At 37.7% G+C, this 27,180-nt stretch overlaps 1 protein-coding gene and 1 non-coding gene across 2 annotated transcripts in view; both read right to left on the bottom strand.

The window, feature by feature from the left end:
• Nucleotides 1-345: 345 nt before the first annotated feature.
• LOC137399677 (mitogen-activated protein kinase-binding protein 1-like) overlaps nt 346-27,180 on the bottom strand; it is a 58,244-nt gene continuing 31,409 nt past the window's right edge. The window contains exons 14-27 of the mRNA XM_068085864.1: nt 26,578-26,726; nt 25,910-26,161; nt 24,705-24,773; nt 22,600-22,792; nt 18,504-18,579; nt 14,376-14,428; nt 13,687-13,812; nt 8,309-8,462; nt 6,891-7,036; nt 6,404-6,523; nt 4,702-4,776; nt 4,592-4,606; nt 2,136-2,274; nt 346-1,355 (exon numbers count right to left, since the gene is read on the bottom strand). Of these exons, the coding sequence (XP_067941965.1) occupies nt 1,006-1,355; nt 2,136-2,274; nt 4,592-4,606; nt 4,702-4,776; nt 6,404-6,523; nt 6,891-7,036; nt 8,309-8,462; nt 13,687-13,812; nt 14,376-14,428; nt 18,504-18,579; nt 22,600-22,792; nt 24,705-24,773; nt 25,910-26,161; nt 26,578-26,726 (1,917 nt within the window). The 3' untranslated portion in view covers nt 346-1,005. The remainder of the gene's footprint in view (nt 1,356-2,135; nt 2,275-4,591; nt 4,607-4,701; nt 4,777-6,403; nt 6,524-6,890; nt 7,037-8,308; nt 8,463-13,686; nt 13,813-14,375; nt 14,429-18,503; nt 18,580-22,599; nt 22,793-24,704; nt 24,774-25,909; nt 26,162-26,577; nt 26,727-27,180) is intronic.
• On the bottom strand, nt 14,575-14,646 carry Trnaq-uug (transfer RNA glutamine (anticodon UUG)). The gene has a single exon. It is a non-coding gene; the product is annotated as a tRNA-Gln (tRNA).

The following is a 27,180-nucleotide window of genomic DNA, read 5'->3' as shown; positions in this document are numbered from 1 at the left end:
TGTATAGGCTGATGGAGTTTTCCATGGAAGTGGGGATTGTACTATTTACAGTGGCAATCCAACTATTATATGTTGAAGGGTGTTGAAGCTACTTAGGTTTTCCCTATATGAAGCTGGCATGGTTGGAGGAGAATTTATGTTACAACTACCAACACTCAGTATTTCGCATCAAAGTACGACCAGCCTGATCATAGATGTACTAACTGCAGATGACGACTTTATGAGTAAGGCATCTTAGCTCGGATGGTATGAGTTTTGTTGAAAGGTATCATCAAGCTATCGCAACAATTCACATCTCAAACTGAGGACCTACATAACTAACAATAAGGAAGATGAAATATAATTGTTTTATTTCAATATATTAAAACCATGAGTAAACATGGCGATGTAGAAAAGCGGGATGGTATTTGGTTGCCAAGGGAACCTAAATAAACAGTACTGATTGCATATATTCATCACGGTATTGAGATTGCATGAGTCTGGAATGATATGTTTACATAAGTTTATAAATACACTAGCTGGCTAACTATACAAGTAAAAGTGTGATCCGCTATAAAAGTTGAAAATATTCAACCCATTCTATACCCTAAATGGTCGGAAACAAGTTCTACAGGCATGAGCCTTACCTAAATAGAGATGTTAGAGACGAGCTGCGAGTTGAAATACGTGGAGCAGATAACTTCTAATGGTAACCATCATAGAGCAAAGGTTTAAAAAAGCTAATAATTTATATAAATTTAGGGTATACACAGCAGCAAAATACAGGCAACAGCATGTTCCCTTAAGATGTACAGCTAATGCATTGAGAGCTCAATTGTTTATGAAAACAATCATTGCAGGTGGCCAAAGGTGAAAAATGTGATTAACAGTGCTGGTTGAGTATACTAAGTTTTATAGACAAGTCAACCCGCGGGTAAGGTTTGCTAGATGCATTCCTATTTGCGTGTAGAAGGTTTTGTTAGGCTAACATAGGCGAAACCCTATAAACATTTTTACCACCATGAATTATCCTTTCTCGGATTCGTCTGAATCTGTTTTGTGTAAAAGCTTCTGCGTTTTGTTCATTAGCAAAAACTGGTGAACAGTCTGGTGCACGATAGCCTCAAATTGAGCTGTCGGAGGTAGGATCTGATGGAAGCCATCGCAGACATCCCGCAAGGTCTCCACTAAATAATCCTTTTCGCTATTGTCATCATTTTGAACTCGCTGAAGCAACTGTTGCGCAGTAGCAAGGTTGGCGCGAAGTGCTGTGCATAGCTTATCTATTGCATCAAAAGTGGTACCGTTGTGATTGCCATTAACAGGCACTTGAGTTGACTCAGATGAAGAGACTCTCTGAGCACCACTACTACCACCTACAACATATTGTCACTGCATGAGAGACAATAAAAAATACTGGCTCCAACATCCATTACTTAGTTTAGTTAAATTTGTTCACTTTTTGACCTTACACCTTGACCTTGAGTCAGTCTGATAATTAACACTTATAAAATCAGTTATAATGATAGTAACAAAAGAAAATTAAGGCAGCAATTAAAACTGTCCTACATGTTTGAAAAGACAGATACATGAAAGAAAATTGCCTTGCATCTGGCAACTGGATGAGTGAAAATACTATTTTACAAAGCTGACGAAGGGTGAATATTTCACTTTCTGAATAATTTAATTTGCTGTTCAACGGATTTATCATCATAACTCATTACCAAGTTTTCTGCTCGACTATCTGTATTAATAAAGCCCAGTTTGTCATTGTGTGTGTCTGTCTGTTAGTCTGCGCAAACACAATGAGGATCCACATTTTTTACCCGATTTTGTCCGAGCTTCACATGCATATAATCAGTGCCTTACACCATGCTGCCAAAAATATTTGGTTTAATAACTCTGTTTGGTTTCAGAGAACAGGCCTCTTATACACCCACCTGACTAGAAACTAAAAAGTGAACATTAGAGTGCAATAAGGACAACTGCAGCAATATATGCACTAATAAATTGTCGTGAAAACCGTGTAGCAATTTGAGTTGAAAATCTACACACATGCCGCAGGCCATCTGATTGAAAAGGAAATATTTCATTAATGCTAGTATATCTACATTTAACAAGTAAATAACATATTTAGTTGGTAAATAAAAAATCACCTTGAGATGAAATATCACTAGCATTTTGATTCCTTGTAGGTAAGGTGAAACCGGATAAGATTTTATGCTCAACAGTTTGTGGGCTGGCTGTACCCAGTGACAGCGGTGTTCCATCCTTCTTGGCAAATGGCAGAGAGTTCTACAATATATGTGTGTCTAACTTGTGACAAATTGACTATCAGGATACAAAATTGCGTAAGAAGTGTTTTGAAAGGTCTGACATGTTTAGGCGTGTAACAAAGCGTTGTGTGAATACAAAAGATAAGTAAATGAGTCATATTTTTGACGACGAGCGGAAGCAGTCAAAATATTCTAGCTATTCTAGTTTAAGAAGAGCCCAATGTTTCAAGGACCTATTGTAAATACAGGTCTGCCTTGTAGGATTATCAATTTGTCCTATAAACTGTGAAGCAATAGTCCACAAGCACACAAAGTACTTTATCAAAATGGTAGCATCTATTCATTAAATTAGATTACAGTATTTTTCATACTCTGACCTTTAGAAATAATATAATAAAGAGACATTTTAGAGTAACAAAAATGTGCAGGAATTAAAAAAGAACAAATAAAAATTTCAAACAGTGTAAAAGGCAGCCATGAATCTCTAAGGTTTACGGTAATTTCCATTAATCATTTCGCCATTGATAGTGGAGTCCAGTAACAGTTTTAATACTGAAAAGGTGGCGTTAAAAATAGATCGAGATACAAGCTCAACGGTCCAACCTCAACTTAATAATCTTTGTACATGTAGTTTTCTACTAGACTTAATATCATCAACTTTTTACAGCTATATTTAATTACTTGTAGTATAAATCTCCTTAAGATTTGAGCTGTGAAATGCAAAAAATAAATTACAATATATTATTGAGAATATCCTTGCTAAGTACACATTGGTTTTACCAGAGTAAATGGTGAAACAAATAAACTTGGTATGTTTAAGTTTGAGTGGGTTTTATTTAGAGGCTGATTCTTTATCTAAATGTATCATAGCAAATCATTTTCTGTCATTGATGACTTCACTGAATCAATATAGAGCTCCTAAAGTACAAGATCTCATCATAAACCCTACCATAACTCTAGGATCATAAGCCATACCATAACTTCAGGATCATAAGCCCTACCATAACTCCAGGATCATAAGCCCTACCATAACTCCAGGATCATAAGCCCTACCATAACTCCAGGATCATAAGCCCTACCATAACTCCAGGATCATAAGCCCTACCATAACTCCAATATCATAAGCCCTACCATAACTCCAGGATTTAATTGAAATTAGTAGAATGATTCAAGATGGAAGGAAACCTCAGTTCAACTAATTCCTGCCGAGTTATTATCATCATTTAATGGTAGTATTTAGTAAACTTCTATGAGACCATTTCACTATGATGAATGTAGTACTTGGCGGATGTAAATGAACCAGTAGGTCAAAAATCCTCCGCCATTATTTTATGAAATATTTGGGAGAGCCGCTGCTTGGGGCAAATCATGTCAGAAAAAGCTTTTTCCAGGTTGTTGCAGCCCAAGCCAACCATCTACTTCTAGCTTGAGTGAAAATGAAGATTTACCCCATAAGAAAAGAAATGTGATGTACACATTTCCTCTTCACATTACAAGGCAGTTTTGCAGACACCCACATTCCATTGGTTGGTTCAAAACCACAATTGAAAGTCAGGCTCACTAACTGCCAAAAGAAATAGTAGAGCAGCAAAAAAATAAAGAAAACAAGAGAAGGTTTATTCACCTACAATACCTAGCCTTAATGGTGAAAATAGCTCCGCATCATTCACAGTTTACTTGAAATTTATGATTGGCTCATGTAAAATATGATTTCCAAATTAGTGGCACAGATGAAAATGGCTAGTCAGCGCTAGTGGGAGTGTTTCTTCCCGTAACAAGTAATGGTTTATCAACTACAGTGTGGCGGACAAGTGTTATCGCTGAAGTCCTAGCATTTTGATGAACTCTTACCAATTGGAGGTATAAGATGGTCCTGAGAGGGAAATAGTAAACATATCTACAAGTTGAACTCTAGGATATGATATTTAATACATAAACTGCATTGACTGCAGTTTCTGGCTACGTTTGACCTCGCATAGACAAACAGTAGACAAGTAAATACTGAATATGATAGGCTCGCACAGCATCACACGATGATCCCAGAAACCATAATATTGCCACTGAGAGAATAAGTAAATATATTAAAGGGTGCAGACTCTGGCTCTCTACAAATGAGGAAAGAATGAGCAGATGATATTCTATACCGGCTTCTACTGCTCACACAACAAGCCATAATCATATAACTAACTATGAACACAGTTTAGCGGTCACTACAGAAGGTGCAGTCATACTGCAGCCCGTGAAATGCAATCATATGCTGCCACATAGAATCAAAATAGAATTCTAAACATAAAGATGAGCAACTTATGTGCTGTTTAATCAAATACTTATCTTACCGGGAGATTTGGAAGCTAAAATCAGGCAACAAGTTTATATTAGATTAACGTGAGTATCAGCATACTTTCATAAACTGAAATGTGACAAGCATGAGAAATAGAGACAGTACCTTCCTTCCTGGTGTTTTGGTCAGATCTCTTCCACTGGGTGGTTTTCCCGTGGGAGTAAGCTCAGCACCGGTGTCCTAAAATAATCCAAAACAACGCTTAACTTTTGTCAAAACAAAGAGCAAGGAAAATGGAGAACAGCTACCCTATCTACATTTCCAAATGGCACAACCCAAGAAAGATCAATTATGGAGGGTTTATTAAAACTTAAATTTAATAGAGGTAGATCCAGCTTGTGCTAAAATACTGTCATTTGAGCTGTGAAGACTTAAGACCTGGTTTGGTATATAATTCTGGTGAGCAAGTCTGGTGGATAATTCTGGTGTGAAAGTTAGATGTATAAGTCGGGTGTACAAGTCGGGTGTACAAGTCGGGTGTACAAGTCGGGTGTACAAGTCGGGTGTACAAGTCGGGTGTACAAGTCGGGTGTACAAGTCGGGTGTACAAGTCGGGTGTACAATTGTTGCTAGTCGGGAGTCAAATTGTTACTATACTAATCAGTTCTAATGTTTTTCCAGTTTGTAAACCTTAAAATTTATGACCTTAAAAATGGCTTAGCGACATTTTATCGTATCATTTACGATAAGCTATCCAGTTTATGATAACCTTAATAATCTACACAAATGGAGGAAAGAATGGCAAGCAAAATTTAAGTGTCAGTATATGACAATATGACCTGACAGGTATGATGTGATCTGGAACACTTTGTGTTAATGGACTGGAAGTTGACAATTAACAGACAGACAAAAAGACACGCAGCAGAAGCAACAGCAATGAATGAGCAACTTTTAGAGTCTCATAAAAAATTGTTCAATTTACTACTCTGTCATCTCTGTGTTCAACTCACTATAACTAGCCTCTTGTTAGATCATTCTTAGCCCAACTATAGAACTATCGCAAAAGTAAACCCTAAAATCAAAGTTCTACAAATGGAAACATGCAATAGCTTAAAAATCTAAAAGTTCTAAAAGTTTGTGTACACCGCAAAGATTCTTCGATATTTTTGGAAGGGTGAGGCAACTTTACACAAAGCGAGGGAATCATCTACTGCAACTAGTAATACCTTAGAGAATCGCCAGCATCACTGAAAAGCAGCAAAACTTAGTGGTGACCAATCGGAGCGATGAAATTCTAATAACAACCAATCACCCTAATTGTTGTAGTGTTTTGATGAATCGAGAATGTGCAAAAATAATTTTATTTATAGTGCTCAAAATCTGCTGAAACTACATTCTAGTACTTATTAGTTGGCACTGATAACATTTCATTTGTTAATAAAAAATAATACATGGAAATTCCAAACCTTAAAGGCTTTCCACACAAATTCAAACTCGCACTGATTTGACGTCATAGTGCACTGATTATAATCAATTAACAAACAGGGTGCCATTATTGTAAGCAGAACTTATGAGATTTAGCGCCAAGACAACATTAGCAGATGGAGGCATAGCTAACAAAAGGAGTGAGCAAGCATTAATCTTAACATTTTAAAAAGTTTATTCCCTATCCAGTTTCCCATCTACGCTGCCTCCAACCCTCTTCCCTCCCCTTCTCCCTGCACCAAAGAGAACATAGCATTCAGACATTGAATCTTGTGACAGAAGAGCCCATGCAGCCACTAGCTAACATGAACAGCCAACCAGGAGAGTAGCCTCCCTTCACCACATGCATCAGAGGAAAGATTCGCAGCATGCAAAGCACTACCTGCACTGTAAATGCACTAGGTCTAGCAGATGGACTGCTACGGCAGACTGTCGCTACGGGCACCGTCTTGAAGCCCCCAAACCAGTGCATGCCATTATCTATATTGCCATTAGCTTTAGTCTGCGTGTAAAAACATATATCAATATAACTTTGGCTTCTTCAAGGAAAAAACAGCCAGGATGACATATGATAATGAGTCATTTTAACTCTACAGATTCGTATGACTCATATATGAACATAGTAGGAAGCTTCTAGATTCTGCAAGTCTGCCAACATGTATCCCAAAAACAAATATTTTACTGCAGCACAACTTTATGAAAATGAGATTTCCACAAACAACATATGCACTGATATTGCAATAGAATAGAGCATGCAAATTGCTCGCAAGAATTCCTAATACCTCGGTATTGCGCTTAGCCACACCGCTATCTGACATCCACATATACGCTTCTCATTATTTTGACAGTGGCATCAAGGCGCTACATACCTGTTGCAAAATGTCAATGATTCGGACATCAGCCGAGACAGGAGTGCCTGGTACTGAGCTTGTAGGCGTGTGACCGGGTGTGACTGCAGGGGTGCTTTGAGGAGTACTGACTGACGTACGTAGCATGTCCTCTTCACTCTCCATAGCTACAAGCAGCGACTCATTACTCACCCCTTACCCCTTAGCATCACCTTCTACTGGCTCTATTAGCTATTGATTTCTAAATGCCAGAGGCAGGGGCTGTTAAAATCTATTGGCCATTATTAACAGTAAATACTGACAGCTCACTCATAGGCAGCAGGACAGCGTAAGCAGGGGAATACGCAATACACATGTCATTACAATAGGTAAATAGCTCAGACTGTGAAAGGTGACTACCACTTCATTATAAATTCGTCTACTGAGGCTGAGTATGAAAACACAATATCCTGTCACAGTCACACTGACTGCAAGTTAGTGGAATGTCCACCAGCAGAGCCATGTAAATTTCTAAATCAGCGAAAATTCCACCTATAATTCTATTAAAAACAATGACTCAGCCAGCATGGGTTTCTATGAAAAGAGATATACCGTATTTTCCAGATTATGAGACATGTTTTTTTCACAGTTTGACCAGAGCGACTTATTTGTGAAATTAGTAACAGCGCAAAATTAGAACAGCGCAAAAAAATTTGGAGTGGCAAAAAACTTGCACTGGACTAGTGAAAGGCGAAGGCTACGCTTACTGAAAAGAAGAAAACTAAAACATAGATCACGGGCTAAAAGCTAAGTGGCTAATTCTCCTACCACCAATTTTAATTTCTCTGCTCCCGTTGTCAGCGTAGTTAAAAATTAATGCCACGGATAAATATTTCATTGAATTTTAGCGGCCGCATATGGTACAGATGTTACATATGACACAGACGGTTTTGGTAAACTTCTAGCATGTTATTTATTCTATAGTTATCTTAACATGTTATGTTAACACGCTTAGTTGTGTCCTTCAGTGTAAGCATACCATTCAGCCTGTTGTTGCCTTTATTATATTTTCAAATTGTTCGTCATTTAAATAACACGCCTTTTTGTGTTCAATTTTATCAAAAAATTTTTTCAAAAAATGTGTCTTATACCTTTTTGTCTCTTCAGTATTATATATTCTATGGCTGGTGCATCTTATACTTCAGAGCAACTTATAGCCCAAAAAGTATGGTAGATGTTGGAGTTGGCTGTCCTATCTTGCTATTGGAGCAGATAAGAACTGAAACATACCTGCGCCAGCGCTCAAAACCTCCGTTATGTTTTTAGCTAATAAACATTTACCATCAAATAGCAGAAAATAGGAATCATTGAGTGTCACAGATTTAATGATTTGTATTAAATCATTAATTCAATACAAGCCAGTCTAATGAGAATGTAAAGCACGTTCTCTGGACACTCACTATTAAGTGACAATGGTTCAGAGGTAGACGAGTGCTCGTCTTCTAGTCGGTTGTATGACCTATGGGTAACGATGAAATCTTCGTCTTGCTCGAGAGGCGGTGGCTGGTAGTAGAGGGGCTCATTAGGAGGCAAGTCATCATAATCCGGATAGTTCTAACAAGATAAAGAACACATTTAACAAAGCAGCTTTCTAGGAGTCCTTCTATGCGCTATCTATAGATAAGTTAAATCAGTTGTAAATGAAAACTCCATCTAGTTACTGAGAGCCAGGCTCTTAAACATTCACACTCTATACCACTTTGTCATTGTGTGTGTCTGTCTGTTAGTCTGTGTCATGCAAGTGCCAAGTATTACTGGTACTTTGCCAACAAACATTATGCTTTTTAGCTAAAGCTTTATACAAGCTAATATTATATAGTACTGTCTCATTATAGCTATTAATAATGCTTGTAGCTTTTTACAAAGCTATTCTATGACCAAACATATAAATACTTGGGTTTTCTGTTATCAAATCAGTTGTCTCTGGAGTGTGCAATAAACCATTTCTCTAATTTAATACTCTATTTAATTGCTTCTGTGCAGAAACATAACAGAAGCTAATTGGCGACAAGGATTTCTCTTTTGAACAGTTACAAAGAGTTTTGTTCAGATTTTATCATTGATAAAATCGATACAAAGAGTTCTAGTTTATTACAAGAGTAACTGTTCAAAATTGCACCACTACAATGGCAGAAGTAGCAGACCTGATCAAGCTAATGCAGAAGCAGCAGGAGGACCAGAGACAGCAGCAAGAGGAGCAGAGACAACAGCAGCATGAGGAGTTCAAGCAGCAACAAGAGGAATACAGACGTCAGCAAGATGAAAGAATGGAGGAGAATAAGAAACTAATGGAGCTACTACTACAAAACCTACAACGGAAACAAGAAACAGCTGCAACCGCTGTTCCAGCCTTCCCAGGTTTTGACCCAACAGCAGAGCTACTAACAGATTACATAGACAGATTCAACACATTCATTGCAGCAAATTCTATTCATCAAGACAAGATTGCTGGCACTTTTCTCACCAACCAACAGCCTACACTCTACAAGCAGCTTAGTAATATGGCAGCTCAGCTTTCAACACCCAAGCAGATCAACGACCTCAACATGGATGAAATACTGGAATTTCTCAAAGACCAGTATGACCCTAAGCGCTTCATTGTTAGAGAGCGTTACAAGTATTGGAGTGACATGCAGAGGAAACCTGGAGAAACTATTCAAGAGTTAGCTGCCAGAATTCGTCAGGATGCAACTACATGTGCCTTCATAGACATTACAGATCCATTAGATGAGGCTCTCAGAACAAGATTTATCTGCTCTGTAAACAATGAAGCAGTTCTCAAATCTCTCTTCAAGGTCAAGGACAATGAACTAAACTTCAACAAAGCTATACAGGTAGCACAGGAGACAGAAGAAGCAGCTAAAGTTGCCAAAGAGACAGTTTATGGAAACTCGTCTAAAGTCAACAAGGTTGCTCAACAGAAATCAAGATACAAACCAATCCAGAAAAACAACTCTACACCTGACAAGCAGAAGGAAGGAAAGCTATGCTACAGATGTGCCCGAACTAACCATACAGCGGATGACTGCAGATTCAAAGCAGCCACCTGCAACTTTTGTTCTAAACAAGGTCACATAGAAAGAGCATGCAAGAAAAAGAAATCATCTGCAGCAGAAAAACCAGTAAAGATGATAGAATGCACATCAACCAAGATGGTGAAACTTGCTGAAAACATCAAACTGGAGGGAGACAACTTCACACTTGAACTGGACACTGGAGCATGTGACAACTTCATCTGTAAATCAATATGGGAGAAGCTAGGAAAGCCAAACCTAAAACCTACTACAGTTAACTACAAATCAGCCTCAGGACGTCTCATAGAGACGCTTGGCAGATGTGAGCTAACTGCCCAATCGGATGCACAGAAAGAAGTCAGACTACCATTTGTGATTAGTGCTGTACAAGATCTCAACCTACTAGGAAGAACTGCTATACAACAACTAGGCATCTCTATTGATGACAAGCTACAACAGAACCTTGTATCAACAATCACAGAGAACCAGCCAGATGGGAGGTTACAAATCAAGTGTAAGGAGATGTGCAAAGAATTTCCAGAAATATTCAAAGACGAGCTAGGATGTCTCAAGAACTTTGAACTAGAGATAAACTTCAAACCTTCAACAAAGCCAGTCTTCTGCCGACCCAGACCAGTTCCTATTGCCTTGACAGAAGAGCTCAACCAAGCATACGAAGCAGGTGTAGCTAAAGGCATATGGGAACCAACTCAATTCAACCAGTATGGAACACCAGTTGTACCTGTACGCAAATCTACAACAGGTCAAGCTGCAGGGAAGATCAGAGTATGTGGAGACTACTCCAAGACTATCAATAATCAGCTAGAAACACATAGGAAACCTATCCCACTACCAGAAGATCTAATCAGAAAACTAGGTGGAGGCTATTGCTACACAAAGATTGATTTAGCAGATGCCTACAATCAAATATTGTTGGCACCAGAAAGTCAACGACGACTAGCACTATCAACACACCGAGGAGTACTACTACAGAAGAGGTTGCCCTTTGGCATAAGCTCAGCACCAGGGTATTTTCAAGAAATCATGGAGCAACTGACACAAGACCTCCCAGGAGTAGCAGTATACCTAGATGATATACTAGTGAGTGGAGCCAATGCAGAGAGCCATCTACAAAACTTACGTCGACTTCTTCAAAGATTAGAAGAAAGAGGGCTCAGATGTAGAAAAGACAAGTGCTGTTTTGCTCAACCTACAGTAGAGTATCTGGGACACAAACTCACTTCAAAGGGAATCACTAAAGGAAAGAAGGCAGATGCAGTACAACAGATGCCAGTCCCAACAGACTTAACTCAGCTAAGATCTTTCTTAGGAGCTACACAATTCTACAGCAAGTTCATACCCAATCTGTCACAACTCACAGGACCATTGCACAAACTGACACGCAAAGGAGAGACCTGGAAGTGGGGCACTGAACAAGAAAAGAGCTTCAACAAACTGAAAGATATGCTATCAACTGATAGTGTCTTAGCACACTTCAACCCAGATCTTGACATTGGAATCTCATGTGATGCTTCAGAAACTGGACTGGGAGCTGTACTATTTCATCGTTATCCTGATGGAAGTGAGAGACCAATAGCCAATGTTTCAAAAACACTGACCAGCACACAGAGGAAATATGGACAAATACAAAAAGAAGCTCTCTCAATCATATTTGCTCTAAAGAAGTATCACCAGTACCTGTATGGTCGACGGTTTATCTTGGTAACTGACCACAGACCTCTTCTCACACTTCTAGGACCTACCAAAGGAGTTCCAGCTCTAGCAGCCAACAGACTAGCAAGATGGGCACTGGTACTAAATCAGTATGACTACACCATAGAATACAGATCTACCCAGCATCATCAAAATGCAGATGTCCTCTCAAGACTGCCAGTTACACCTGATAAAGAGTTTGATGCAAGAGAAGATGAGGATGATGTTGATACAGTATGCACTATTCACACTATTGGACAAAAACTGCAACTACCAGCCCCTACAACTGTAACCGAGCAACCTCCGTCTAGAAGAAGACCACACAACCCTCGTCTACCTGATGGAGATGAGTATAGCAGAGACAAACCCCGAAGGTCTAAGAGAACCAGAAAGAACCTTTAGCTTAGTGAGGAGGTGTCATGCAAGTGCCAAGTATTACTGGTACTTTGCCAACAAACATTATGCTTTTTAGCTAAAGCTTTATACAAGCTAATATTATATAGTACTGTCTCATTATAGCTATTAATAATGCTTGTAGCTTTTTACAAAGCTTTTCTATGACCAAACATATAAATACTTGGGTTTTCTGTTATCAAATCAGTTGTCTCTGGAGTGTGCAATAAACCATTTCTCTAATTTAATACTCTATTTAATTGCTTCTGTGCAGAAACATAACAGTCTGCGTAAACTATGAATTTCTCCATTTTTTGCCCGATTTCGTCCAAGCTTCACATGCGTATGATCAGTGCCTTACACCAGGCTGCCAAAAATATTTGGTTTAATAACTCTGTTTGGTTCCTGATAATCAGCATCTTAAACACCATCTGATTAGAAACTCAAAAATGCACCTTCATATGCATTAAGAACAACTACCCTCAATGAACACATTCATTGATTGTTGCCATGAAAGTAGGCTAGCGATTTGGGTTGAAAATCTAGACGCGTGCTGCGGGCTCTCTTATTCTTTCTTTCATTCTTAGAATGAAAGAAATTGTGAACGACTGACTAAATGCTAGTAAGTATACAATACCTCTAAGGTTTAATAGCATTAAATATCAAAAATTTATTTACTCCGATTAAAAATAAAAAAAATTTCTTAATGCTCGTATATCTATATTGAACAAGTAATAGATGAAGTTTAGCCTATACAAAACTCATTACCTCTTTGAGCCATAGAAGCCCGACGCTGGGTAAACAGTAGTTGTCGCTAAGCTAAATTACCAATGTCTTGTCCCAATGCCGTGTAGACCCAATCAAATATAGCAAGGGCTTTTGAATGTATGTTGTAGCGATAGCGGGACACTTAAGTACTGACATGAATGCTTATAATTTAGATTAAATCAATGCGCTATGTATAAGTAATGGAGTAAGCGAGGCAGAGCATTAGAGCGGAATAGATTACAGTCATATTATAGCTAGAGCAGTTGGAAACTGAATAGCTCTGAGTAAGCACCAGACATAATAACATAAGCGTACAAATGGCAAGGTGTCTGCAGTTGATACATGATACAGTAGCATATACAACTAGTATACAAGCATAGGACCAAGAACCAATCAGAGAGTAAAAGACACATTAACGAATCTACCAATCACATAACACTACTGAACTAATCAGAGAGTAACAGACACATTAACGAATCCACCAATCACATAACACTACTGAACTAATCAGAGAGTAACAGACACATTAACGAATCCACCAATCACATAACACTACTGAACCAATCAATCCGTTACATAACAATATTTGACTGATCTACCAATCACATAACTAGCAGCTTAACCCACCAATCAAAAAACTCTGCTCGATTAATTTACTAATCAGCAATGACTTCCAACATTTCTATTATTTCATACCCAGAGAAAGGGATACAGATAATTTTTCAATGAATATTCTCTAAATATCCTCATTCTGATGAATTGCCTGACATGTGCAACGACCATACGATTTGTCAAAGGTTTCGATCCAAAAAAAGTCGTTTTGTATGTATCTCTGGCAGCATATCGGACTCTAACTACATGTATGTGTAAAGAGTTGAAGGGTTACTCACGTTATTTAACGATATTTTTAGTTGAGAGTTGGAGGAGTGTTCATGGTACGGTTTGTCAAACACCCCTGCATCCTCCTCATTGTCTGTAGGCTCATCCTCATCCCCTCCTGCAGTCGTCACCTGACTCTGTCACACATACAACGCTGTGTTTAGAGTACAAATACTCTTCGTGAACAGTGAAGATATGAATCATCAAAAATCTAACTTCAAAATCTGTTAAACACGAATAGGTTAAGGAGACAACATGACTAGACGCCTGCTACAAAAGGAATGATTCAACTAAGAGTAATAATTAAACATACAATTCATTGCATAGGCTTCGGAAGTATTTGTACGAGAGATGAGTGCAAGCAGAGTGTATCATTCCTCAACTGCACGTGTAATATCAAGAGCTTACTGACCATATAAAAGCATACAGCTATCGACTATGGCTTGAGAAGCTAACCTAAATTTCAAAAATTGATTGGATTTCAACTTCCAATCACATTTCAGTTTTAAAACTGAGTGAAAGAATTCAACTGCTACGTGAATGAATATTTAATTTGAACTGACCTGCTAACGCATCTAGCTACAGATCAGTCAAAATAAGGAACTGGTCATTTGACGTACGATAACAAGAGTGGATAACATAAGCGGGATGATTACAGACTAAACTAAAGATGTATTTATCTCCTGGTTGTACTACTTACCTGCACTGCTATAGGAATAATATTCGATGAGCCATTTGCCAGCTTTGCTGAATCTATAAAGAAAGTGGAAGATGAGATAATAGTATGCTGAATCCATAAATTTACTCTCGAAGTCTGGTAAAACTCCAACTTGAAGTGGAGCCTTCATTAGGGTAACATGTTAAAATGTTAACATACAAACAACTGTTGAAAAAAAATTAGGTTCTACCGAGATTTGAACTCGGATCGCTGGATTCAAAGTCCAGAGTGCTAACCATTACACCATAGAACCCTTCTTGCTAGGTCTAGCCTCTCAAGATTTAAGGATGAGATAAAGTTTCAACGCATTACAGCAATTACTGGTCATTAATCATTTGCAGATTCGGCCCACACATGCTTCAAGTAAGTAGGTAGAATCCATAGCTACCAGTAATAAAGCTTTCCTACATTAACTTTATTGTCAATCAAATGAAATGATGGGTACTTTCAACTAGTATACAAAATATTTCGATTCTCTAAAGGATTCTTAACCAGCATGACTATTAGATCACACTAAAAACCATTTGATAGTTTTTCATACAAGAGAAGAGTAACACTTGCGACACAAACAAGTACAGACATTTAGTTTGGAAGTTCAACTTCCAAACAAGTTCTACACAGAATACACTAAAATTACTATAATTATTTGTTATCAGATAAGATGTGTAAACGGGGAGGGATTTCAATAAAGCAGATCAGGTGTCAACTGATGTGGCTAGGAAATGTTCCCCATTATTCTAATCCACAAGAAAAAACCTTGACTAGAATAAAAAATGAGTCAAAGAGTTTTGGCTAAAATCTCATATGGATGCCTAAACCAGGTTGTAGCTTGAACTATCAATACATTTCGATATACAGCAGAAACAAAAACATTAAATATAAATATTTTTAATCGCAATGGCTTTAATAAGGATATTTCCAATAGTTACACCAAACATTCAGACAAAACTATTTTACAATTGCATGTACTGGTTTGAGCAAACATCTCTACAATTATGTTTGTAGAATTACAATGATAGATATTATAAGAACTTGACAACTCTTTTCTAATGACAGCCAGGATGAATGAGAAGACAAGTCATAATTTCATGTTCAATTGATAGGAGCTTAGAGCAGTTTATGATATATTATACCAGTCAGTTGTTGGAACACTAGCTTATTTTTCTTTAAGATAACGTATTAAGCATGAACACTTTTTAAAGCAGTCTACGGTAACAGGAAGCCAATAATGGAAACCCCTTAAAAATATACCTTTACATCTGTGGAAAAGTCTTTGTAAAAATATGGTAAAGAAAGCTTCAAAATGGACAAGGATGAGTACCGGCCTCACAATTGAGTCATTAATTTATTTTGAACTTTTGGAATTTTATCAATTTTATGTCTTGGTTAAAGGCCCGTACATACTATCGCTCAAATAAATGTTTAGTTATGCGATGGACTACAACGATTAGCTATTTTTACGTCATCACCAACGATAACGTGTACACACTGAGCGATTAGCTGTAGGTGATCGCTACATTTTAGAAATTACGCTAGAAATCGCTACTATTTAGAAATTACGAAATTGCATTGGTGATATTGTCGGGTCCTTTTGTTATCTTTAAATTGTCTGATTATGCAACTCATCTGTAGTTCTTCGTAGTTCTTCCCCAAACTTGCAAATATGAATTGACATCAATCTTCATAACTGTTGAATTTGGGGGTCAACAAACAGCCAGTCAAGATGCTAATAGTTGCGATCATCGGTGTCCAGATCTGTCAATCTGGTGCTATGCAAATGCGGGAGAAATTAGCCTCTAAAGCAGTGGTTCTTAACCTTTTTCAGTGTATTTCCCACTTTGACAAACCACACTTTGAGATTTCCCCCTCTCTAACAGCCAAAAATTGTGGTACTTTTGCCACTCTCAGATTGCAGGAGAAGGCTTTTCAGATAGCATTTTGCCATACAGTCAAAATGAATCAATTATTAATGGAACTGTGGAAGAAATCATATTTTATGGATAGTTTGTCATGATATACTTTTTATTTATAGAAAAATAAAGTTCAAGATAAACACTACAATAGAGTAATTTAATTATAATAAACACAGTACAAAGTTAGCAGTCATGAACGCTTAGTGGGCCCTCTGCTGCTGTTTATTTTTGACTAGCTTTGGTATGTTTGGTGTATGCTTGTGTGATGCCTCAGTAGTATGGTAGTGATGCATAGCTGATGCAATGCAGACTAATTATCCAATAAACTGCTTGATACATCACGAGGCTTGGTTTCCGTATTAATACAGTTCTACCCACAATAAAAGCATGTATCTGCACCATGTATGTGGTGAAAATACAGTACAACAGCTTAATATCCTTGAAATGCGCGTAATCAATATTCTCAATCTGAAGCTTGAGAATTTCCCACCTCAAATCCTCAAATTTCCCAATGGTGGGAAATTTCCCACTGGTTAAAAACCCCTGCTCTAGAGCCTTGCGCTAGCGGAAAAGTTTTTAAATGGGGACCTGGGCAGGTTAGCATTGTATTTCAGCTCTAAAATTATGCTTAACTTACATCCCAGCTACCCTTAGTGCTTGATGCAATGAAGGGCTATTCTTTGGTCCCTTCTGGTTTAAATTTTGATGCGCACCTGACTTTTTTGGACATGACTGGATGGCGGATCGCAACTCGCGACTTAAAAACAAGAAAATGTCAAGGCCGTAGGAAATGCCCAACCAAAGGGCTATACATACGATATAAATCTTTGCTTGGACCTCGGTGGCGCCTACGAAAAATGAATGTTCTGAAATGTTCGAGTGCCTAGTTCAAAGGCCACAAAATTACCGAACGATAATTCTATGCACGAAGCCATAAGAAAATGTCTTTGGCGATACAGCGATTCTTTCGTTATCATTAGATTACGCGCATCGCATTAAAAGCTCAAAAACGAATAGAAAATCGCAGCCACACGAGACCACTGTAGTTTGGATTCCCTTTCCAAAACGGCTCAAATGTGATGTAGTTGTGAGAGATGGTTTCTGTTTACACTTTCTTGCAACCTTATTCGTCGAAATATTTTCACAAATAGACTTCACGCATTCAATAAAACTATGTCTATTGTTCTTACGCGCCTGTTTTATCATCATTGTAATGCTGTCACTTCTAGCACTGATATCTTATAACTTACCGTAAAAAATCGTTAAACTTTTTTAACCTTAGCTCGAAGGAGTACATATATCATTGTCTGATAATCATGACGAGCCTGTTGGTCACCTGTGATAATCGAAAAGTGCTGCAAAAATTAATTGCGAAGTATTGGGTCACATGATCAGAGAACGACTTGACGATTGAATAATGCCGAAACAAAACTGTAAAGTAGCGAGCATCTATATTTGATACGGGGTCTTCGGTAAAACCCGAAGTGTTTGTCATAAACTAGTACTACGATAAGTTTTATATTGAGCTTTGTATTGGCCTTTCAATTCACGTGAGAACATACGTGACAAGACGATAACCAAATTTCGTGGTTACGTCATCGAAATAAAGATATTCCAATCAACGGCCACTTTTCGTTTTTGAGCTTTTAAGAGCTTGTAATCACATTTCCACATATTTGGCACTTACAACACAACAGAGTAAGACATGGTGAATCTTTTGATACCAAATAACTGTAATGTGATTTTGTTGCAAGTCAATCTTTAAGATTTCTCTATAGTTGCAACAAAATAGATGTAGTTATCTTCAGTTTTATGTTCGAGTTGAGGAGATTTTCAAAGTAGTGGAAGACGATGGACTCTAACGTTTTGCCAGCTTCTCATTTTTAATAAAACCATTAAAACTATGTCAGCTAGGAGTTTGTTGATATCTTATGTTTGATTGTTGTTCAAACTATTGAATGAAGAAGTTATTTTGTGATGACTTATGCACCTAGTGAGCTACTAAACCTCTAACATAATGAGATATAACCATCTTTATCTGCATCATATATCCAGTGGACTCTGTTAAAAATGCCATGCTAACCATGGACAGAAAGTGGGTTATATTACATAGTACCCTCCTTATAGAAATAGCATTAGTCTGGAACCAGATGAACCTGATGAACCAGAACCTTCTGACGATTGAGAATGACCTTACCTGGAGACATGTGCATTAGTCCATTCTTCATCGTCGTCATCACAGGAGTTGCCCTATCTCTGTCCCACTTGCTCCTCTGTAACAGATATCTCAGTAAATAGATTACAGTAATACATATTAACCTTGTAAGTTTAAATATATTACAACCATTCATATCATAAAAGCATAAATCGGGTTTATAGAAGCGCTCAGGTAAACAATGGTACTCTTGGGTACTGCACAAGCCATACCATTTTTTTGAAATAAAATACAAATAAAAGTGCAGAGTTTAAATAATTTGTTTGTTCACGGGAATCATAGAGTTGCATAAATAAAGCAACTAGAGGCAGCAATCTTTGTTAAAACCTCCACAGACTGTAAAACTGTGCATCATTAAAATATTCAGCAGTGAGATCATGAAGTATGATGCAATATTTAGAAAAAGCAAATTTTTAACCAACACCTGTTTGTCTTTGGTAATAAAAAGAAAGCTCTTTGGCAACAAATGTAACTTTTGCAACAGACTCAATGTTAGTGTCTTGCTGCCTTGTCACACACCAGTCTTATTAGAAAATCGTGTCCCCTTGACATTGCATGGCTAGAAAAGGGTTAAAGAGGGGAAATGGAGATAGTATGGAGAGGATGGAGGAAAAAGAGAATAAAGAGAGAGATAGATGAGTTGGTAAAAGGATGTTAAAACAGGAGATGGAGATAGGATTGATAGCAGAGCAACGAACTCTTCACTGCATTTTTAACATAAACAGAAGTTAAAAACATGACGAATAGTTAAACATTGTTTCAAAAAAGTCTCTTAGTTTTGCAAAAAGGACTATAAAATATATCTTTAAAGGTGTTTGAATGCAGCGAAGAAGATGTAACCTTTCAATAGCATATGACAAGAGGCGAGATACTGAGAATAGTAGTTACTAGCGGTATCCACCATCAACTGTTGCATATGATAGTATTGATCGGGTGGATACCGTCTTACTTCTATCAAAGATTAAATTTGATGCAATGCTATCGGGTTGGAAGAAGCTGCATACATGACAAACTAGGAGTGGTTTTTTGCTAACATGAATGACAACTCCAAAATGTGGATTTTGCTAGAGCTAACAATTCTAATGTTGATGATGGCTGGTAAGTCAACTAGAAGGCAGCAAAAAGCGCAGAGTTAGTTCACTACGGAGGGACAAGTCTATGATTATTGCTGGCATCTACTAACAATGAAACCTGTCATGTTTCGTGTGACCCTATCATGTGCTAAAGCAGGTTAAGGGGGACATGAGAATGTTACAAACTTGATACTCTAATAATTTGCTCATACTTGATCTATGTCAAGCCTTATGTGATGAGGCATTCAAATGCTGCCTACATATTTTACTGCCGCCAACATAATATTTTATACAGGTATAGAAAGCGAAAAATTGATTTTCAGAGTAGCTAAAAATGAAAAGTTGTGTATTTGGTGTTTGTATAATTTTTGCTGACTTTTGAAATTTCACATTAGAGATGTACGGCTATTGCCTGTTACGATATACAATAGAGATGTACAGCTATTGCCTGTTACGATATACAATAGAGATGTACGGCTATTGCCTGTTACGATATACAATAGAGATGTACGGCTATTGCCTGTTACGATATACAATAGAGATGTACGGCTATTGCCTGTTACGATATACAATAGAGATGTACAGCTATTGCCTGTTACGATATACAATAGAGATGTACAGCTATTGCCTGTTACGATATACAATAGAGATGTACAGCTATTGCCTGTTACGATATACAATAGAGATGTACGGCTATTGCCTGTTACGATATACAATAGAGATGTACGGCTATTGCCTGTTACGATATACAATAGAGATGTACGGCTATTGCCTGTTACGATATACAATAGAGATGTACGGCTATTGCCTGTTACGATATACAATAGAGATGTACGGCTATTGCCTGTTACGATATACAATAGAGATGTACGGCTATTGCCTGTTACGATATACAATAGAGATGTACGGCTATTGCCTGTTACGATATACAATAGAGATGTACGGCTATTGCCTGTTACGATATACAATAGAGATGTACAGCTATTGCCTGTTACGATATACAATAGAGATGTACGGCTATTGCCTGTTACGATATACAATAGAGATGTACGGCTATTGCCTGTTACGATATACAATAGAGATGTACGGCTATTGCCTGTTACGATATACAATAGAGATGTACAGCTATTGCCTGTTACGATATACAATAGAGATGTACAGCTATTGCCTGTTACGATATACAATAGAGATGTACGGCTATTGCCTGTTACGATATACAATAGAGATGTACGGCTATTGCCTGTTACGATATACAATAGAGATGTACAGCTATTGCCTGTTACGATATACAATAGAGATGTACAGCTATTGCCTGTTACGATATACAATAGAGATGTACATCTATTGCCTGTTACGATATACAATAGAGATGTACGGCTATTGCCTGTTACGATATACAAATACATAAAAGCTTCGAGCCCTTGAATAGTAGGTTTAGCAACCACGCCTTTCACTATATTAGTAGTGTCAACAGTTTCTATTACATATATTAGCTTATTTTAATAATAGTTTTACAAAAACCTTTGAGAAAAGAAAAGAATGTAGTGGTATTTTCTAATTGACCTAGTTGATAGCTGACCACTCAGGATTGTTAGCAGTGATTGACCTAGTTGATAGCTGACCACTCAGGATTGTTAGCAGTAATTGACCTAGTTGATAGCTGACCACTCAGGATTGTTAGCAGTAACTGACCTAGTTGATAGCTGACCACTCAGGATTGTTAGCAGTAACTGACCTAGTTGATAGCTGACCATTCAGGATTGTTAGCAGTAACTGACCTAGTTGATGGCTGACCACTCAGGATTGTTAACAGTAACTGACCTAGTTTATAGCTGACCACTCAGGATTGTTAACAGTAACTGACATGCTATTACTAGTGCTCACACATGCCAAACTATAATAAATTATTCCACAAAAAAATTATTCCAGATTAAATTAAAGTTTTCCAACTCACAATCCATTTCTACTTCTTAACAAAAAAAAGCAAATCAAGTCAAAACTGGGTTTTTGAAGATTTCCTGTTGAACCTTAATGTATTTCAAACACCATGGGTAAAACCTTGAAAGCATGACAAAGATGCACCATATAATTTTAAATATAAGGCGACTTCATGGGTATCTGTTCTAAGAAACATTTCAATAAAGCTAAAAATAATGACTTAGATGAAATGCTATGACACAAATTGACAAGTTGATAACATTTCTTAGATGTTTGAAGGCTTGTGACATATTAAATTACATGCACTCTAACTACCGAACGACTACTGCTCAATCACTATGTTTCCATGATGCGCAGTGCTTTGGAGTTGCGCTATCTCCGAATCATGGAAACGGCGTCTTCGCACTGAAATCACTGCGCACTGATCAGTGCGAAGCCAGTACAAATTCGCAGCAAGGAAACAGTGACTGCGCAGTGGCTGCGCATAGCTCTCATGCCGTGGAGACGGATTATTCGAGTGCCATAAACTAGTACAAAGGTTGTCCTGCTAATCTTGTTTTTTTTCTATTCTTCCGATCTTCTTTCACCTAAATTTAATTATGGTCTGCATTCACGAGGATGATGAGGTGATTACTTTCCTGGACTTTGTTATCGATGCCAACACTTTTCGAAAAATAGGTGGCAAGTCCTAAATTAACGTTTAAATAATATATTACTTAAAAATACTTATTAAAAATATATTACTTTGTAAAAAGTGTGTTAAAGTTTGTAAAACCTTGTGAATGTGTATTGTAAATAAAAGTATAATGACAACAGAATCATAAAAAGACCGTTTATGACGTTCGGTACCCATGATCGATTCTATTTCTCCATCAGGCGATTCGATTTATACAATTTCTCTTCTCTGGCTAATTTGCTGCAAACCATTGCGCAGCATGGAAACGTACAATCCCCTCGACTTCGGAGGGGGCTGCTTCGCAGTACTGCACACCATGGAAACATAGTGAATCATTGACCAGCTATGTGAGCATCAAATACTCCCATACTAAATGGAAATACTGACTCACCTCTTTGGCCCAAGCTGGCAGCACAGATGGATTGTCAGCCTGTCGCACCACGAATGTTGCCTCATCAAAGTCTTCGTGGTTAGAGAGGTTCATTAGAGATTTACCAGCCTGTAGAGAGGACCTGTTGGCAAACTGCTGAGGAGTTACTAGAGTGACATCAGGTTTCGGGTGTGTCAGCACTTCGCTATTGGCCCTGCAAGAACAGCAAGATTAATCCTCATTCACCTTAGCAACAACATATATGCTTTGTCTTCCTCTATATCATAATCAGTAAAAGGTCCTTGCAGACAACACAACAAATAAGATTTCCATGCTTTTTTAATTAATGCCAATAAAGTTATTTTTGTTGCAAAATAGGATAATACAACAGAACTATAATATTGTATATAGTTCTGTTGTATTATATATACATTATAATATAAAGTGCATTATATTATACTAGTAATATAAATTATAATAAATAATATACATTACTAGTACATTAAGATATACTAGTAATATATAATTTATTACTAGTTTCTCAACCTTAACCATAATACATAGCTAATGTTGAGAAACTAGGAATAAAATCAATATATTTGAATATTATCAGCTTGAGAGATTCATTTTTATCAGCTCATTCAAAGAGATTCATACATTTTTAAGCCTCTGAGCTAAATCAGAACCCCAGTAACAGTTTGTGAGTTGCCTCCACCTTGACTCAAGTTTAGTTGTATGAAACATAAAGATTGCTATAGAGGAGCACCCAACAGATGATTAGGATGTCAAGGTACTAACTGATGCGCTCCTGAACGATGCTTAACATGGGCAGCCAGCAAACCTGATCAGGGAGGTTTCAGTCCGGAATAGGGAGTAGATTAGAAATTAACGCTGACAGAGAAAGCAGTATGTACCAGAGTTACTGTAGAACATCAGCATGCGTTAGAAACCATCATAAGTTACACAAGACGGAGTATAAGGAGAGCTGGAGAGGTCACGCCAACATGGTGATAGATAGACTGATGGGGATGAGTATACAAAATAAGGGTGGGCTACAGTGTCAACCCAACAAGAAGACAGAACCAAACATAACTGCTCTTTCAAAAATACATACGCTGTAGTAGGTTGACTCTGGCTGCTAAAACAACAGTGACCTAAATAAAATGGTCAAATCTACCTCCCTAAAGCAATGCACTAAAACTCAGGTATCTAACCAACATTGTCGGCTAAACTCCAGTTTTTTACAAGCTATTTCCTGATAGCCATGTACATTGGAGTCACTGAAACAGATACACAACAGGAAATGAGTACGCTCCCAAATATTCCTAGTTCCTACAAGCTCTCGATGAGTGCATGCATTTAGCATCACCTGTAGACTCGTGATACTAAAGTGAACAAACTAACGTAACCTTTTGTTATATAAATTAGGGCTGTTATATAAATTAGGGCGCAAATCAGCTCCAACATAGGGGATTATTTACATGTTTGCTATTCATCTACCTCACAAAGTACTACAGAAGCACCTCGTTAGCAAGGGTAGAGACAATGAACTAATGGCAGCCAATGTTACTATTGGCTGCCATTCCGCAGAGCTATGAAGTATTAATTGCTTATGAAGGGCCAAATCGCTAGAAAAGTACAGCTACAGAGGCAAGTAGTAATTTGAGAAGGATGACCTTGACTATCCAATTATGTTGCTGAGGTGAACAGGAACCTCTCATGTACATGTATGTGGTTCAACATATCAACAAGAGAAGTCACTAAACGGGACAACTGAGCAAGTACCCATATGCTACCCTATTCTACACAAATGATACCTTATTCTTCTACTCAAGCACTACATTATTCTCCAGTAATGCTATATTATCTTGCACATGCATGCTACCTTATCTCACACACATGCTACCTTATCTTGCATACATGCTACCTTATCTCGCACAAATGCTACCTTATCTCGCACACATGCTACCTTATCTCACACACATGCTACCTTATCTCGCACACATGCTATCTTATCTGGCACACATGCTGCCTTATTCAAATAGGGGGTAGTGTTGATGGCTAGTTATGTGCAATGAAACAACTTGCTCTTGCACATAATTTAGTTTGAATCCAACTAAGTTTACCTTCTTAATGTACGGGAGCTGAACATCCTCTCCACAAGCCTGTCATCTAATCTCCAGAGAAACATGCACCTGTAATACAAAGCTACAACTCACTAGCATACCACATCGTGACTATAGTAACTACCAACTTAGGATGTTGACTTCATTTTATATTCAGTGTTTGGTATTCCGACTATCCTCAAATACTACACCTAGTTCTATCTTATGTATTGGAGTATAAGCTCTTGATCAGTAGAGGTCCCACATATAGGTTTCAAGATGTCCGTGCAGCATGACTATATTGTCAACTCTGCTACTCAGTTCAGAACTTTCACAGCTGCTATTTCTCTCTTTCTTTGAGATGTTAGCACATAATGATACAGAAATATAAGTCACACTAATTCATTCAAACAATATAAAAACAAACAATAAAAATATAGGTCTGGAAGGTATGTTTCAAATTTCGCATCCTCAGTACAACTAAAGCTCTAGTTACTCTCGACTCTATATACCAACTTTGTAACACTACGACAGGAAATTTTTAGTAAATATCTTTTTTGGCATATAAAGTTACCTACATCAACGTACCATGTCTGAAAATTCTTAAAACATGATTTTTAGTAGCAAAAATGTTGATAAAATAAAAAATGAAGCGTAAAAATAATAGAAACAATATAGATGTAAGACCGGAAGTGACAAGGTCAAATGTTAACTCCTTGTAATAGACTACACCTGCTTGTAAAGAGGAGCTTTCTGCACTTAGACTAAGCTCATTCTGTCTATACAAAGGTTGGTACAACCGAGCGTGCAAAAATAAAAACGAAGGAAAACTTGGTTTCAAATCAATAATGATCAAAACGTTATATTAATCAAAACCTGCAATCAATAAAACATCTCATCTGCACAGCTTGAAAACTTGAAAACAGCAAATCATAGCCACACAGTAAAAGCTGACTATTTGTGATCAAGAATGTTGAACATTTCCTGCTTTTCATCATCAATTCATGATTTGTTCCCATGAGTAATTTTTACTATGTTTAGTGTGCACACAGACATAAATAAAGTCTGAAACCTTGGTTCATAGGCTAGTTTCCTTACATTAGATTAGTCGTAAAGCCAATGGTCTTGAGTTTAGAAAGCCCATGCTGAGCCTAAATATTTATGCCGAAATACTAATCATGGAAGAAGAAAGACAACTCTCTCTAGAGAACATATAATCCACATACCCGTCTGCTGATGCGGAAATGAGATAAGCGCAGTCATTGGTGAACTTGAGACTAGTAATGAGTTCTGAGTGCCCGACAAGAGTGGCCACAATCTCTCCTGTCTGAAACTCTATAATGGCGATGGACTTATCTGAGCAGCTCACAGCTAGGAAGGTGCCCGTATTGTCTATGGTGAGCTTCACCAAGAAGCCGTCGTCACTTAACGAGCCCTTGTAATTCTTTTTCTGCTTTGCCGTCTGCGTGTTGTACAACCTGTTGACAGCGAGCAGCAGTCACTTAGAGAAGTTGCCTATCCTTGCAAGGAAGCCAACTCCACAAGGATCTGATCATAGCAATGAGACTGATCTGATCAAGAGATTAAAATTTGGCTTTGAAATACAACTTTAGCATGGCAGAATTTAATTTTAAGCAAAAAGGCAGCACAGTTACTGACAGCAAGCTCATCAAATCACATCTGAAGATATGCATAGATGGCACCATGGCCACGCCATACCACAATGTAAGGTTTGTTGGTCGGTATTGATGTTGACATAACATGTATAACTACAGCTGTGAATTATTTACAAAAAAAATCAAATATTAGCTTCTCCAGAGACAAGCGAGTAAAAACTACATGGCCACCCAAGAGTTTACTCGTAAGTAAGCATTGACACATCAGCAGCCCTCACCTAATCATCCTGTCCTGACAAGCTGTGGCAGCACATCGATTACTCGGATCGATTACCATATCATTTGGAGTTGCCTTACTTATCAGGTTCTGCCTGAGCTGGATGGTCAGTTCTCCCTGGTCAGTGTTAGCCGTTCGGAATAGTAGTGACTACAATGCATGAGCAATGCATTGGTATTCTTTGGCTTTCAATTAAAGTCAAAGTACCAGTAATTTTTCCAGCTGCAGTGCTGACAAAACACTGCCTAATGACAATAACAATATAAATAATAACATAATTATAATACATGTACTAATGCTTAGCATTTTACAATTATGTGACGGTAGAGACTGCAATGATTAGAATCAAATCAAGATGACATACTCTGAAAATAAAATACTTCACACGTCCAAGCACTACATGACACACTTAATGTTATGTAAATTATTTAGCAGAGGCTGCCAACCGTCGTAGTAAAATATAGTATGTTTTACTATGATGGTTGTCAGTGAGTCAAACACTTACTATTGAGAGTATCATAAGATTAGTCAAACACTTACTATTGAGAGTATCATAAGATAAGTCAAACACTTACTATTGCGAGTATCATAAGATAAGTCAAAC

Source organism: Watersipora subatra, chromosome 7 (genome assembly GCF_963576615.1).
Source record: "Watersipora subatra chromosome 7, tzWatSuba1.1, whole genome shotgun sequence".
In the NCBI taxonomy this organism is placed as follows: domain Eukaryota; kingdom Metazoa; phylum Bryozoa; class Gymnolaemata; order Cheilostomatida; family Watersiporidae; genus Watersipora; species Watersipora subatra.
The sequence above is the reverse complement of the archived record's forward strand: the minus strand, read 5'-3'. Positions and strand labels throughout refer to the sequence as shown.